Genomic DNA, 12,077 nt, shown 5'->3' with positions numbered 1-12,077 from the left:
CACCAACTGCGTGGCCGAGTTCTCAAAGAATTCATTAGTGAGACCATCCCAACCAGGACTTTTATCCTTAGGCAGGTGCAACAAAACATCAATAACCTCCTCCTCGCAAATATCCGCCTCCAAAGTGGCTTGCATATCAAATGGAACCTGCTGGCGGACCAGATGATAGAAGACCGAGCGGGCATGCGTAACCTGGCTAGAAGGCAAGGGAGAAGAACCAAGAAGTTCCATAAAATAATTTCTTCACATATTGACAATGGTCTACGGATCAGTGACCATGCGACCTTCCGAATCCTGGAGTCTAGTCATATTTTCACAAGCCGGAGAAGCATGCAAGGCACGAAAGAACTTATGAGACTGGCACGCACTATCTTGCAATGTGTCAGCCAAGTTATGCAGCTTGGCCTACTGATCAGATTTCAACTGAAACACTTGAATAAGATGGGCCAAACGCCTCTCCAGTGACAGCAGAAAATCATCATCTGGGGAATCCAGGAGCAAGGAACGGGCCAAAGCCAGTAAGTCCTCTGATGCATGTCGACGTCGGCGACAAAGAGAGGCATGATGAATCCCATACTGCGGAGCAACCCGCTGCACATTAGAGAGCAGCCGTGCAAATGAAGCCAAGCCCTCAGAGGCGAAGTCCAATAAGAACCTCTCAATCAATTGCTGCATATAGCCCTGAAAAATTGGATGCTTCAAATAAGAGGAGTTGAAACGTAATGGGAGCCTATCCAGCAACTGCATAAAAGGTGCAATAGATTATGCCCGCATCTCAAGCTGGAGGGGGAAATGGTCCGACAACGCATATTGCTGCAAGACCTTCATTTCCAGCATCTCGGGAAAAAAATCATCCCCCTGCATGATATACATTCGGTCCAACCGCGACCAAGTAGTTGCATATTGTGCGGAATGAAAAGTAAACCCTGAAAAAGAAGGGTGAAGCCACGACCAAAGATCTTGCTTAAGTACGCGCAAAGCAAAGGAATTCCACACCCGGCTTTCCGGCGTATCCATTACCGAATGCCCTGAAGTGGACTGAGAAGAGTCAACACACATATTGAAATCTCCCATCAAAAACCCCCTTCGGCCAAGTGACATGGAGCCCTGCAAAGTCGACCAAAGATCCCGTCGGGATGCGAGGTCATTCGGAGCATAGAGGCCCAGCAACCATAAAATCTCTCCTTCAAATAAGACTTCGATTACCAGAAAGCGACCCTGCACATCATTTTTAACAAGAACAGGCTGGTATTTCTCATGGACGATCATCAGCACGCCCGAATAGTGCGTAGCATGTGTCCCTGCATAAAACAGACGGAATCCATGATAATCCACAACTTTTCATGCTTCACCGTGACTTTTGTGCTCGACTGCACACAATACATCCCACTGGTTCTCATGCAAGACAGTCCACATGGCATGTTGCTTATGGCGAGAGCAAATGCCTCGCACATTCCACGTGGCTATCTTCATATATCTTCAAAAAAAGGAAGTCAAGAACGAGGCGTCTGTTGCCTCGATTTCACCTTTTCCGCGAGAGCATCCAAGACACCCTCATCCAGAAAATCAGCCAATACTGCAAACGAATTCTGGCGACCTGCTTTAGAGGTAGAAGGAAAATCCACTGCCTTGGGAGTGGGGCGGGGATAATGCCGATCCCAGGGTGTAATCACATTACCTTTTGTATCAAATGCCAGCTTAGCAGTTGGGCCCTTGGAGCCATCTGTATAGACTTTTCTTGTAGACTGATTACGGGGGGCACGCACAGAATCCTGTGAAGCATTAGGCCCAGGATCCGCCAGACCTGCATCCAACTTTTTACCTTTTTTTTGACGTGCCTCAATCCAATCAGTGCTACAGGAATCCAAACCCAGGACCTGTTGTTTGCCTTTATCCACGACATTAGGTGGCTGAAGGGCCTCCTGTGTCGGGGCATCAAGCACCATGTCATCCTTAGGCAGCACAACCTGTGCATCCTCAGAAGACAGTTGCCTTTCAGGGCATTTGGCCATAAAATGCCCCAAATTACCACATGAAAAGCAGTGTCCTGCAAAGTTGCCCCATTTCAAGCGAAAATGTAAAGGATGCATGCCAGAACAATTGAGACGAAGCCGCGCGGGCCTTTTCCTGGCCGTGTCCCATAACATGCATAAACGGTTTCGATTCATAGCCCTGAGGCTTACCGCAAGACTGATTTCGGGTCCACCGTGGCTTCCAGCACATCATTAGTTCCCGCATCAAAAAAAGTTTCATTATTATGCTCGACGTAATCGCCAAGCAGAGTATTGGCAAAGTCCAGCAAATGCTCCCAGTCAATCTCCTGCGAATCCATAGGATCAGAGGCAACCTGCGCATAGGAACGTTCCTGAGGACCCATTGGCTCGTCAGAAGTATGCTTGGAGCGTTTGCCTGCAGGCGGCAGTTCAGAATCCGGAGGCATCTCCTCCGTGCACGGCACCATATCCTCCGGCTCCTCTGTATCGCAATCAAGGCCAAGGGTTGCCACCGTCTGGTCTAGAAAATCCATATCCAGGCCAGCCATACTGTTGTCTTTTCTCTCTCCCTCCCTCCCTCTCTCTCTCTCTCTCTCTCTCTCTCTCTCTCTCTCTCTCTCTCTCTCTCTCTCTCTCTCTCTCTCTCTCTCGATGTCTGTGGAAAGGCAAGTCTGCATTGTCTCCGTGTGCAGGTCGCAGAACCCAGAGGCACAGGCTGCTGCCTCTCGCTGAGAGGAAGAAAAGATCAGTGCACCCTGCGAGACGCTGCCACAATCAATGTGTTACCTGGGGCGACCACCACGGCGGCTGACTGGCGAGGGCAGCGTCTGACAGGCGAGGGCGGACAGGTCTGGCAGGCGATGGCGTGTGTCAGGCGAGGGCGTCTGATAGGCGACAGGGCAGGCAGTCGTCAGAGGCAGGCGAGAGGACAGACGACGGGGCAGGCAACGAGCGTGTCTGACGGCGAACAGGACCGACCCGCAGGCCTGACGACGAGCAGGGCAGATGGCGGATAGGACGGACGGGCACCGACGACGAGCAAGACCCACTTGCGTGACAAACGACCGCGAGCAAGAGCGATGGCGAGCAGGATCGACAGTCAGCCGATCGACGGCAGGGCGGGACACGCAGGCGGCGTCATCGCGACTCTCTCTCTCTCTCTCTCTCTCTCTCTCTCTCTCTCTCTCTCTCTCTCTCTCTCTCTCTCTCTCTCTCTCTCTCTCTCTCTCTCTCTCTCTCTCTCTCTCTCTCTCTCTCTCTCTCTCTCTCTCTCTCTCTCTCTCTCTCTCTCTCTCTCTCTCTCTCTCTCTCAATTAATAGCTAACAAAAACAAAGAAAAAAGTTTGAGCACTAGAAGAACACATCAACCAGCAAAAGAAAGATAAAGCCAAGACCATCCATCAAAGTATAGCAATTTGAACCACAAAAAAAGATTCAAGTAAAAGAATCCATAACACATATTTAAGAAAAACAAGAAGAATGGGTTGCCAAGGAAATCACCATAGGGAGCTTGGATGAAGGATAGGATAAGGTTGAGGTCATGGAGGATGAAGCAATAGAGAAAGACATCTTTGTTCCGGAACACGAAATAATACAAAGGTGTGTAGGGTTGTTCCTTTCATCAATATTGGAGATCCCTCAATCACAATCAAATTAAAGCATCTAGTATTAACAATGGCTCTCCATCCCATAGTGACTGATGCCACATCATCACCAGCCCTAGCTCCCCATCCACTATTGTCGCCTAGTGCCTCTAGCTATTGGCGACCTAACTTGACAACTATGTTTAGGTTTGTGCAGGCCACCTTGCTGTCCAGCCTCCTCCAGACTCTAGAGCATCTTTCAGCTTGCGTTTTCTGCTATGCAAGCTGAGTCTACATTAGACTCACCTTCTACAATTGTGGCCTAGGCTCATGTTGTTGCCGATGATCAGCTTACTTCATCCTCAAGTGTTACATAGCTGCATTTCTGCATTTGCTGATGGTAAACCAGCAGCCCAAGAGTCACCCCATGAAGCAAAAAGAGGACCGACTGAAAATGCTGATGGCCGCATGCAAAATGCTACTGAAGGGTCAATATCAGGTCACCCACCCTGTAAGGATCCCAAGAGCAGAAAAAGCAGACTGCAGGCTGTAAAACACAGGCTGAAGTGGCAGCAAATAGGCCATTTTGGCTCAGCAAGAGGTCACCTAGGCAGAAGACAGGTCACAGCAGTCAAAACAGGTCCAATCAGCAGCAGCAGAGGTGAAACACAGACCTGCAACAGCAGAAAAACAGCACCGGCACACCTTAAGCAGATGATACCAGGCAGGAGCAAGACCCCAACCTAAAATCTGATGCCATGTCAAAAGTGGATGAAGTGATGGAAGCATAGAAAACTGTAGTAATAGACTGAGTAACAAAAGAGAGAAAATATAGAGAAAACAGTGACTCATTGGCTATGTGGGCACTCGTTGTAGCTCCCTCTCTCCACCAAAACCTATTATCAAAGTATGCAAAGTGATACAAACTAAACTAGAGGAGGGAGCGCCAACCTATAAACAGGCTACAAACATGAACAAATCCGCCATAAATCTAGGGCCAATACAGTACAAGTTGGCTAGCAAATAATGTGCCAGGCAAACATGACACAAGCATCTGCAATGAAAGAAGAGAATGGAAGAAGAAATTCAGCATTGAACTCCAAAAGAATGTTGAATACAAAGAGGACTGATCAATCCATGCACAAAACCCAAGGCATCAATGAGGACACCAAGTCACGCTGATGACAGAAGGTAACAACAAATGATGAAGAAGAATCCTTGACTATCAAAGTATGCTGAAATCTGCAGTAAAAAAACTGTGAATGATGGCTGCCACCAAATTGCCTTGCTATAAATAATAAGAAATGCCGAAATCTAGCCAACTAGTCAAACTGGCCCCAAAAATGCTGGCCATCTACATTTCTAGCAATAAAATAATGCTGGCAGCCACATAATATGCAGATTGCAAAATAATAATGTTCTCTTACATCCTAGATGTGGTTGAAGGCCAAACTAGACAGAATGGATCCAAGGGTGGCAAAAGAAGTACCAAAGCTAATGAAGGCTATACATGGATTCCATTGATAAAGAAGCTCCTCATGATTTTGGGAATTAACCCCCTGAAACACAAGGGGCCAAGAAATCTGCAACCACATCATCGATATCTTTTCCCTCTAAAAGGAATGGGGGGTACAAGGGAACCACCAAAGAAGATGGTGGAGAATGGGATGGAACCTATGGAATAGATGGTCCACAAGTGGAAACAAGTACGGCTATGGAACACTGCCTTGGAGAACCTTGTACAATGAAAGGGGAATGGAGCCTGTAAAGACCTCTCTCCTACCAACTTGTCACTAAAGTGGCTCTTGAAGATGAATCCTCAATAAAGACAGACTACTCGATGAAGACAATGCACATACTAAGTCTAGTAAGGCCATGAACAGAGAGGAGTTGGAAGCCCAAGTCTAGAACATGTAGGGCTTCCAAAACGGAGCTCGATGGACAGTCAGGCAATGATGGCAAACCAACTAGCCAAACGGAGCTCCATTTTGTGGGCTGGCAGACCTAGCAAACCAACCAGTCAAACTTGTTTTGTACAACCTATTTATGATGACACTGGTGTAGTTCACATTTCTATTCATCAGACATCCATAGTTCTTTCCATCTCTAGTGCCAGCATTCTTTTTCCTTTCCTAGCTTGATGGTTTTCACTTTGGGTTCAATAAAAAAAGGTCTTGCAAGTATGAGAGAGAGAGAGAGAGAGAGAGAGAGAGAGAGACGCCACAAACAATTACCTATTACCAAGAATAAAAGAGAGACTGAGAGGCTACAAACAATTTTATGGAGTATAGGTAGTGAAAAAAAACTAAATAGCTATGTAGCATGGATTATGGATGAAAAAAAAACTCTTGAATAGTATGCATCACTAAGAATGGTATATCAACTAAAATCTATTTCACAACAAATAAAGATATGTCTATATAATATGGAGAGTGAGAATAGAATACAAAACTTCAATCATTGTACATAGATCACAAAGAATAGAATCAACCACTTATGGAACTGTGGTGTAAGATATGAGAAGGGCAATTCTCATGTTTCCACTCAATCATATGTATTTATATACAAGGCTTGAGATTCCTCTTTGTGTTTTGGTTTTGAGATCACCTAAATTGTTTCAATCAAAAGACACATGCAAAAGTTATTAAGCCAAATGGTAGCATATGTTCAACTTGCAAAGGGGCAACTTGTTTTCCAACATAAGCTAGGCCTCCCTCCCTCCATCTTATTCCCAACCATGAGTCTGAAGAGAACTATCAATCATGTATCAAGTAAGTTGAACTTGGCATATACAATTTATCAAACCAAGTGATGTCCCAATAAGACTTGAACCCACGAATTTGCAGTTATAAGCCCAAGCTTTACTTGCTAGAACATCACCTCTGGATTATTGAGCATTTTCTATATTCTGAATTTACAGACATTTTGTGAACTTTTTCTGCCCAACTTACATATGAATGTCGGTGACAACCAAACAAAACAGAAACCATAACATTACACATTCTAATTAGGTTTCACAGCAACATGCAGGTCCAATAATAATTCAGCTAAAAACGCTGCTCTTTCCCAATATTTTCTGAACATAATCTTTTATAGTTTTCAGAACAGCTGATTTTAAATGACAAACTGCTTCATATTGGCAGTGTTGTTGTGTTACTACTTCCTTTGATCTGAAAGCTAGTCTTTGATTATTTCTAGTTATGATTTTTAAAATCTATGTATCTTCTAGGTGAGCACCCATGAACTGTAGCACAGTTAAAAACATCACTTGTGCACTGTTGGTTTACCTGAATGTGGCACATACACAAATTAACTAATGGAACTCAACTGACTTAAGCAGACAATTACAGAACTCTATGACTCAAAGTTCTTTGGCAGTGCTTATGCAGAAAATGTAAGAATTATAATCATAACTTCAAACACTCAACCTACCATTTGAAAGCCACCAGAGTCCGTCAATAATGCTCTTGGCCAATTCATGAACTCATGTAGGCCACCCAATTGATCGATCAAATCTGCACCTGGGCGTAGTGCCAAATGATATGTGTTACCTAATATAATTTGGCACCCTAAATCCTCAAGTTGTGTGTTTGTCAAACCCTTGATTGTACCTATCAAATTGGTCCCAAAATGCAAAAGTTATCACTGGTACTTTATTCCACAAAATGAGAGAAAATATTGAAATCTAAGAATTCAATTAACCCAACCCACTATAGTGTGTACAAACAAAGCACAAAATAGTTTTTACAAACCTTGAGTGCCAACTGGCATAAACAACGGCGTTTCACATTTGAAATGTGGCAAAGTAAGGCGAGAAGCTCGTGCTCGGTTGAACTTTGCAAGCACCTATAACATTTGGCGACCCTTAACTCTCTCTCTCTCTCTCTCTCTCTCTCTCTCTCTCTCTCTCTCTCACCCAACCCCAAAAACATTCCCTCCCTTTTTCCTACCCTCTCTCCACATCCACTAACCTTTTTTCTACTGGAACTCCCTTTCCTGAACCCATTGTGACATTGTGTTTAACCATCTATCAAAAAGAAAGATAGTTTGAGATCTCCAAGTCCATGGGTCCCTGGCATTGATATGTGTGAACTTGGACCCTGAAGACCAAGCCAGGTTGGATAAACAGCAGGCACAAACACTCACATTTTTTAATAGTACCATGTATCTTTTGCAGAGTTCTGCCTTCGTTTCTTTGTTTGTAACATACCCTAGCACAATTGCCATGGCACAATCCATGTTCATCCTTAGCATTAATCTTATTGATGACAACTATTCCACTCAAAGAAATTGATAAAGCCTATCACAAGGACATGATTTATCTCTAGCTCTTCGGGGAGGTCCAGCACATTACATGAGTTGTGTCAAACAAGAGCAAATCCATTAGCCGCAAAGAATCATTGATGGATGTAAGTTTGTGTGCACATTTAATTAATTTGGTTTAAATTGACACTATTATAAAAGTTTCATTTGATTTATTAAATTCGGGCATGTGCTAAGGTTTCAGGCCTCAGCCAACTGGCTGCATTCTGTTGAATTGCATGTTCTCTGACCCATTCAACTATCATTTTTGGCAGATCACCTGCTGTTTTCTCAAGAACAGCTGAGGCTTTGCATCTCCTACCTGGCATTTTGCTGTTTTTGCTGATGTTTTACTGTTTCATCTCATGACTGTGCTGGTGCGCGGTCATTTTCACTGGCTAAAGATCCAAGCAAGCTGCCTGAGAAGGGACAGGAACAAATCTAGGAATATAAACAAGTGAGCTGAGAAACCCTAATCTCTACTTCATGTGAGTATGAAGGAAATGGTCAACAAAGAAAGACTATCTAACAAAGACAACATCTCATCAAACTTAGACGAGGACTCACAAGCAAGAGATGAACATAGAGAAAGGCATAGACAAACATGTCTACCAACATTTTAGACCTCCCCCTTGGTAAATGCCTTATGCCTTATCCAACTGGTTCAGCTCTTATCCTCCTTTAAGCTAGATTATCAGGATTCCTAGGCTAGCCTTAAGATCCTCAGGCTAGTCAAGCAACAAATCCCTCAAGACCAAGTTTTGGATATCATTCTAATTACCACGGCAATAGTCCTTCCTCCTTTTGTGTTTACCTTTCTGGTTCTTTTTATCATGGTGGACTCCTACCTTAGTAGTTGTGCCTTCACAATTTTGATTGGCATCAAGGCTCTCACCTATCATCAAGTTTTGGGCACACCTACCACGTTTGGCAACCACATAGGTCCTCTCCAAGACCAAGTACAAGCATGTTCTAACAACTTGCTGGTAGATTCTCCTCCTAGTTCTTCCAACTTAAAGGTGCCAAGCCTTCCTCTCTCTCTTCCTTGTCGAGCTATTTAGGCCTTTTTTCATCAACACCTTTGTCAACACCAACTCCTTCTTCAACATCAACATCCATGGTTTGAGAGGGGTTGCTTTCCTTGCCTCTTACATTCAAGTTTCAGCTTGTCTTCTTTGTCTTCAACATCAATATCCCTTCCTGTTGTATCTACCCTTACATCGCATTACGTTCATCCTCGTACAAGGCCAAGTGAACAATTCCACTATGAAGCCATTGTCCCAGTGGCACCTTGCTACTCTTCATAACTTTGACATTGACACACTTAATTGTGGTTTTGTAATTTTGGCCTCGCTAAAGTTGTGTTACAAATTATCTTTTTTCTTTTGGGCAGCTTATAGGTTCTTAAAAGAGCTTTTTTTTTTCATTTTAAACACCACACTACACATTTCAATAGGACGACGCTCACAGTGTCCTAGAAAAGGGAGTTGAATGTACCCTCCCACTTTCATTCCTTATTCCTTCACTATTCTTGCCATCCATTGACATTACTATCACCACCTTATTCACCATTATCATCATCCTTGTTACTAGTGACCATCACCTTGCTAGGAAATTGGCATGAAGCTACTACCTTCCTTGAAAGCCATTAGCAAACCCGCTATTGCTGACGCCAACCCCTTGGTGAAGCCACCCAACAAGTCACCCCATAAATTGCATTTTCTTCCTCCTCCTAGCAAGTCTATCCCATGGCCCTTCCCAACTACATTTAGGTACAATAGTTGTTGCCCTCTCATAGACATCATCTTCATGTTGCTACATTTTCATATCGATAGCCTTCTTCATCACCCAAAGGCTGTCACCAGACATTACACTATTGTGTTTCATTGCTCTAGCCCCAAACAATATTGTGTTTTGACATTTGTCTTACTTCTTTGCCGGCTCCAATCCTCTACATTAATTTTCTCAATCAGCACTGGTGGTTTGCTACACTATCCAGCACTCTCCCTCAACTTGCTCCATGAGAGAGAGTGATTATTGAACAATTACCGTCATGGCAAGAGCATTTGAAGTTTGAACAAATCAAAAATCTAAATATTTCTTTATACATATGTCTATGGATGATGTGTGGCAATGTCACCCCCAAATCAAAGCTGAAATCCAAATATTGACTTGCGGATGAAATACATGGAAAAAAACAGAACACACCCCCGTGCTGGTCTCTCTCACAAGGATAAAGATTTAATTGGTTGTCCTTGGTTCTTTGACTCCTATTATGCACTTTGGAAGTCCATATAGTTCACATATTGAAGATTTGTGTTATTGAATTATTTGCCACTACAATATTCTTTTTATAGGCTTCTTCCTCAACACCAAATTCATAAAACTTGTCATGATGCGTCTCCAAGATCAATAGGCACCAAAAATTTGATATAGTTGAGCTTGTCTCATAAAAAATATCCCCTCAAATGGAGGCCTTGCCATAACATGCCATGTTCCCTCGAACTTGGTTTAACTTTTTATCAATTCTATGCAAGCTACTCATGACATTTGGAGATGTCCAATGTTGCTTCCACGCATCCTCTTCTAGATCGTACATCTACCACTGCATTATCTTTCTTAGTATTGGTCAAGTTGACCATAGATCCTAGACAAAAGTTCACACATCCATTCGATCTTTTGATGGCATTTTGTGAGTCCAAACAGCAAGGGAGTTTCTATGACGGCTATTCAAATGCTCTGAAGTGAAGTTATTGACATGGGTATCAACAAATGAGGTTGACAGCCATACCTCGAACTGCAGGCTCCCGGTTTCCACCTTCATCTCCGGCAATGCCATTAGCTCTTTGCAAAACAAGCCGACCAAATCCATGAGCAACGGGCCGAGGAGAAGATTGCGACGCTTTGAGAGTTGAAAGAGGGCTTATTTACCTGTGATTGCGGCCAAGCTTGAGAAGCGTTTCATCCAGCGATGAGCGGGCCTCGTCCAGGGCATAACGATAGCAAGGACGGAGACGAAGAAGAGAGGACGCTCATGTCGAAGAAGAAGAAGAAGATGATGATTCGGCGTTTGGGGCTGGTTAGGGTTTTTGTTCTTTAGTTTCTTTTCTAGTTCTCCCAGCTTCTTGGAAAAGCCTTCATTGCTGGAATAGCGAGCTTTCTCATCATTTCCTGGATACTGGCGCCAGAGGCTCCAGCAGCCACCGCCCCGCCCCTGGACGCCACTGCCCGAAACCTTCCCAGTCGCAGTACGCCTCTGGCTAGCCTTCTTGGTCGGTAGTTAGAACTTAGGAGTAGTCACGCCCTTGTGTGGCCGCGACGCGCTCCTGCATTGTTTTTGGGACTTGGTGTAGTCTTGCACGTCACTCCAAAAATAGAGTGACTTGGAGTGCCTAGAAGACACAAATGCCATGACAAATCTCCAATTTTAGGGGTAAAAGGGTCCATGTGCATGTCTACGCCTTCTCTCACCCCACTGCTTCCCCACCATGTGTTTCACACGGGGAGAGAGAGAGAAGAGGAATACATTTGGTCACATACATGACATTGATGAGAAATATGTTTTGTGATACGGGATATCTGATCATTGATCATCAGCCTCTAGATTGAGTCTTGTACTGTCAATGGAAAAACCTAAATAGAATGGTGTTTTAACAATAGCCTTACTTGAAGCGAGAGCTCAGCTCTCTTTGGTTTCCATCTTAAAGACAAGGCTTTTGTTTAGTATGACACTTATTCTAAGTTGTTTCATCACAATGGTAAACTTGATAATAACAACCACATGGATCCCTTTAAGAGTGCACTAGATTAGCATCTTCTTGTGAATGCCAAAAATTAATGAGAATAATGATCCAATCACTATCACTCCACTTATTCCCTAATGGAGGGTGTTTCTTTTTTTTCTTTGAAACAAATTGATATTCACAAAGAAAAACACATAGCATGTGAGTGTTAGCATATATCATGAATAAATGGAAAATATTGTTGAAATGATGATGATATAATAGAAACAATGAGGCCATTTTTTTCTCTTTTCTAATATAAAGAGAGCAATGTAGCATAATACATTATGTTGGCAATTAACACATGTCAAGGATATATCATCAATATGACAAAGCATTTTTGTGCATTCTCATACTCGAGCAAATAATAATAAAGAGGAAGAGGAACCTTAGAAGTAATATTTATTCATGTGAAA

The 12,077-nt window shown here is 43.4% G+C and overlaps 1 protein-coding gene across 2 annotated transcripts in view; it reads right to left on the bottom strand.

Moving 5' to 3' along the window:
• LOC148033872 (uncharacterized) overlaps positions 1-11,224 on the bottom strand; it is a 72,334-nt gene extending 61,110 nt beyond the window's left edge. Inside the window, exons 1-4 of one of the 2 annotated variants that reach the window (XR_015691387.1) lie at positions 10,811-11,224; positions 10,671-10,723; positions 7,330-7,423; positions 7,010-7,188 (exon numbers count right to left, since the gene is read on the bottom strand). Coding sequence is in view for 1 of the 2 variants with exons in the window: in XM_087681878.1 (XP_087538004.1) it covers positions 7,010-7,188; positions 7,330-7,423; positions 10,671-10,723; positions 10,811-10,874 (390 nt within the window). In the remaining variant the exon portion in view is untranslated. The remainder of the gene's footprint in view (positions 1-7,009; positions 7,189-7,329; positions 7,424-10,670; positions 10,724-10,810) is intronic. The other variant, XM_087681878.1, reaches the window with a different exon arrangement.
• Positions 11,225-12,077: the final 853 nt, after the last annotated feature.

Source organism: Lygodium microphyllum, chromosome 7, assembly GCF_053477565.2.
Source record: "Lygodium microphyllum isolate KBCC chromosome 7, Lygodium_microphyllum_v1.1.10, whole genome shotgun sequence".
Classification (NCBI taxonomy): domain Eukaryota; kingdom Viridiplantae; phylum Streptophyta; class Polypodiopsida; order Schizaeales; family Lygodiaceae; genus Lygodium; species Lygodium microphyllum.
The sequence above is the reverse complement of the archived record's forward strand: the minus strand, read 5'-3'. Positions and strand labels throughout refer to the sequence as shown.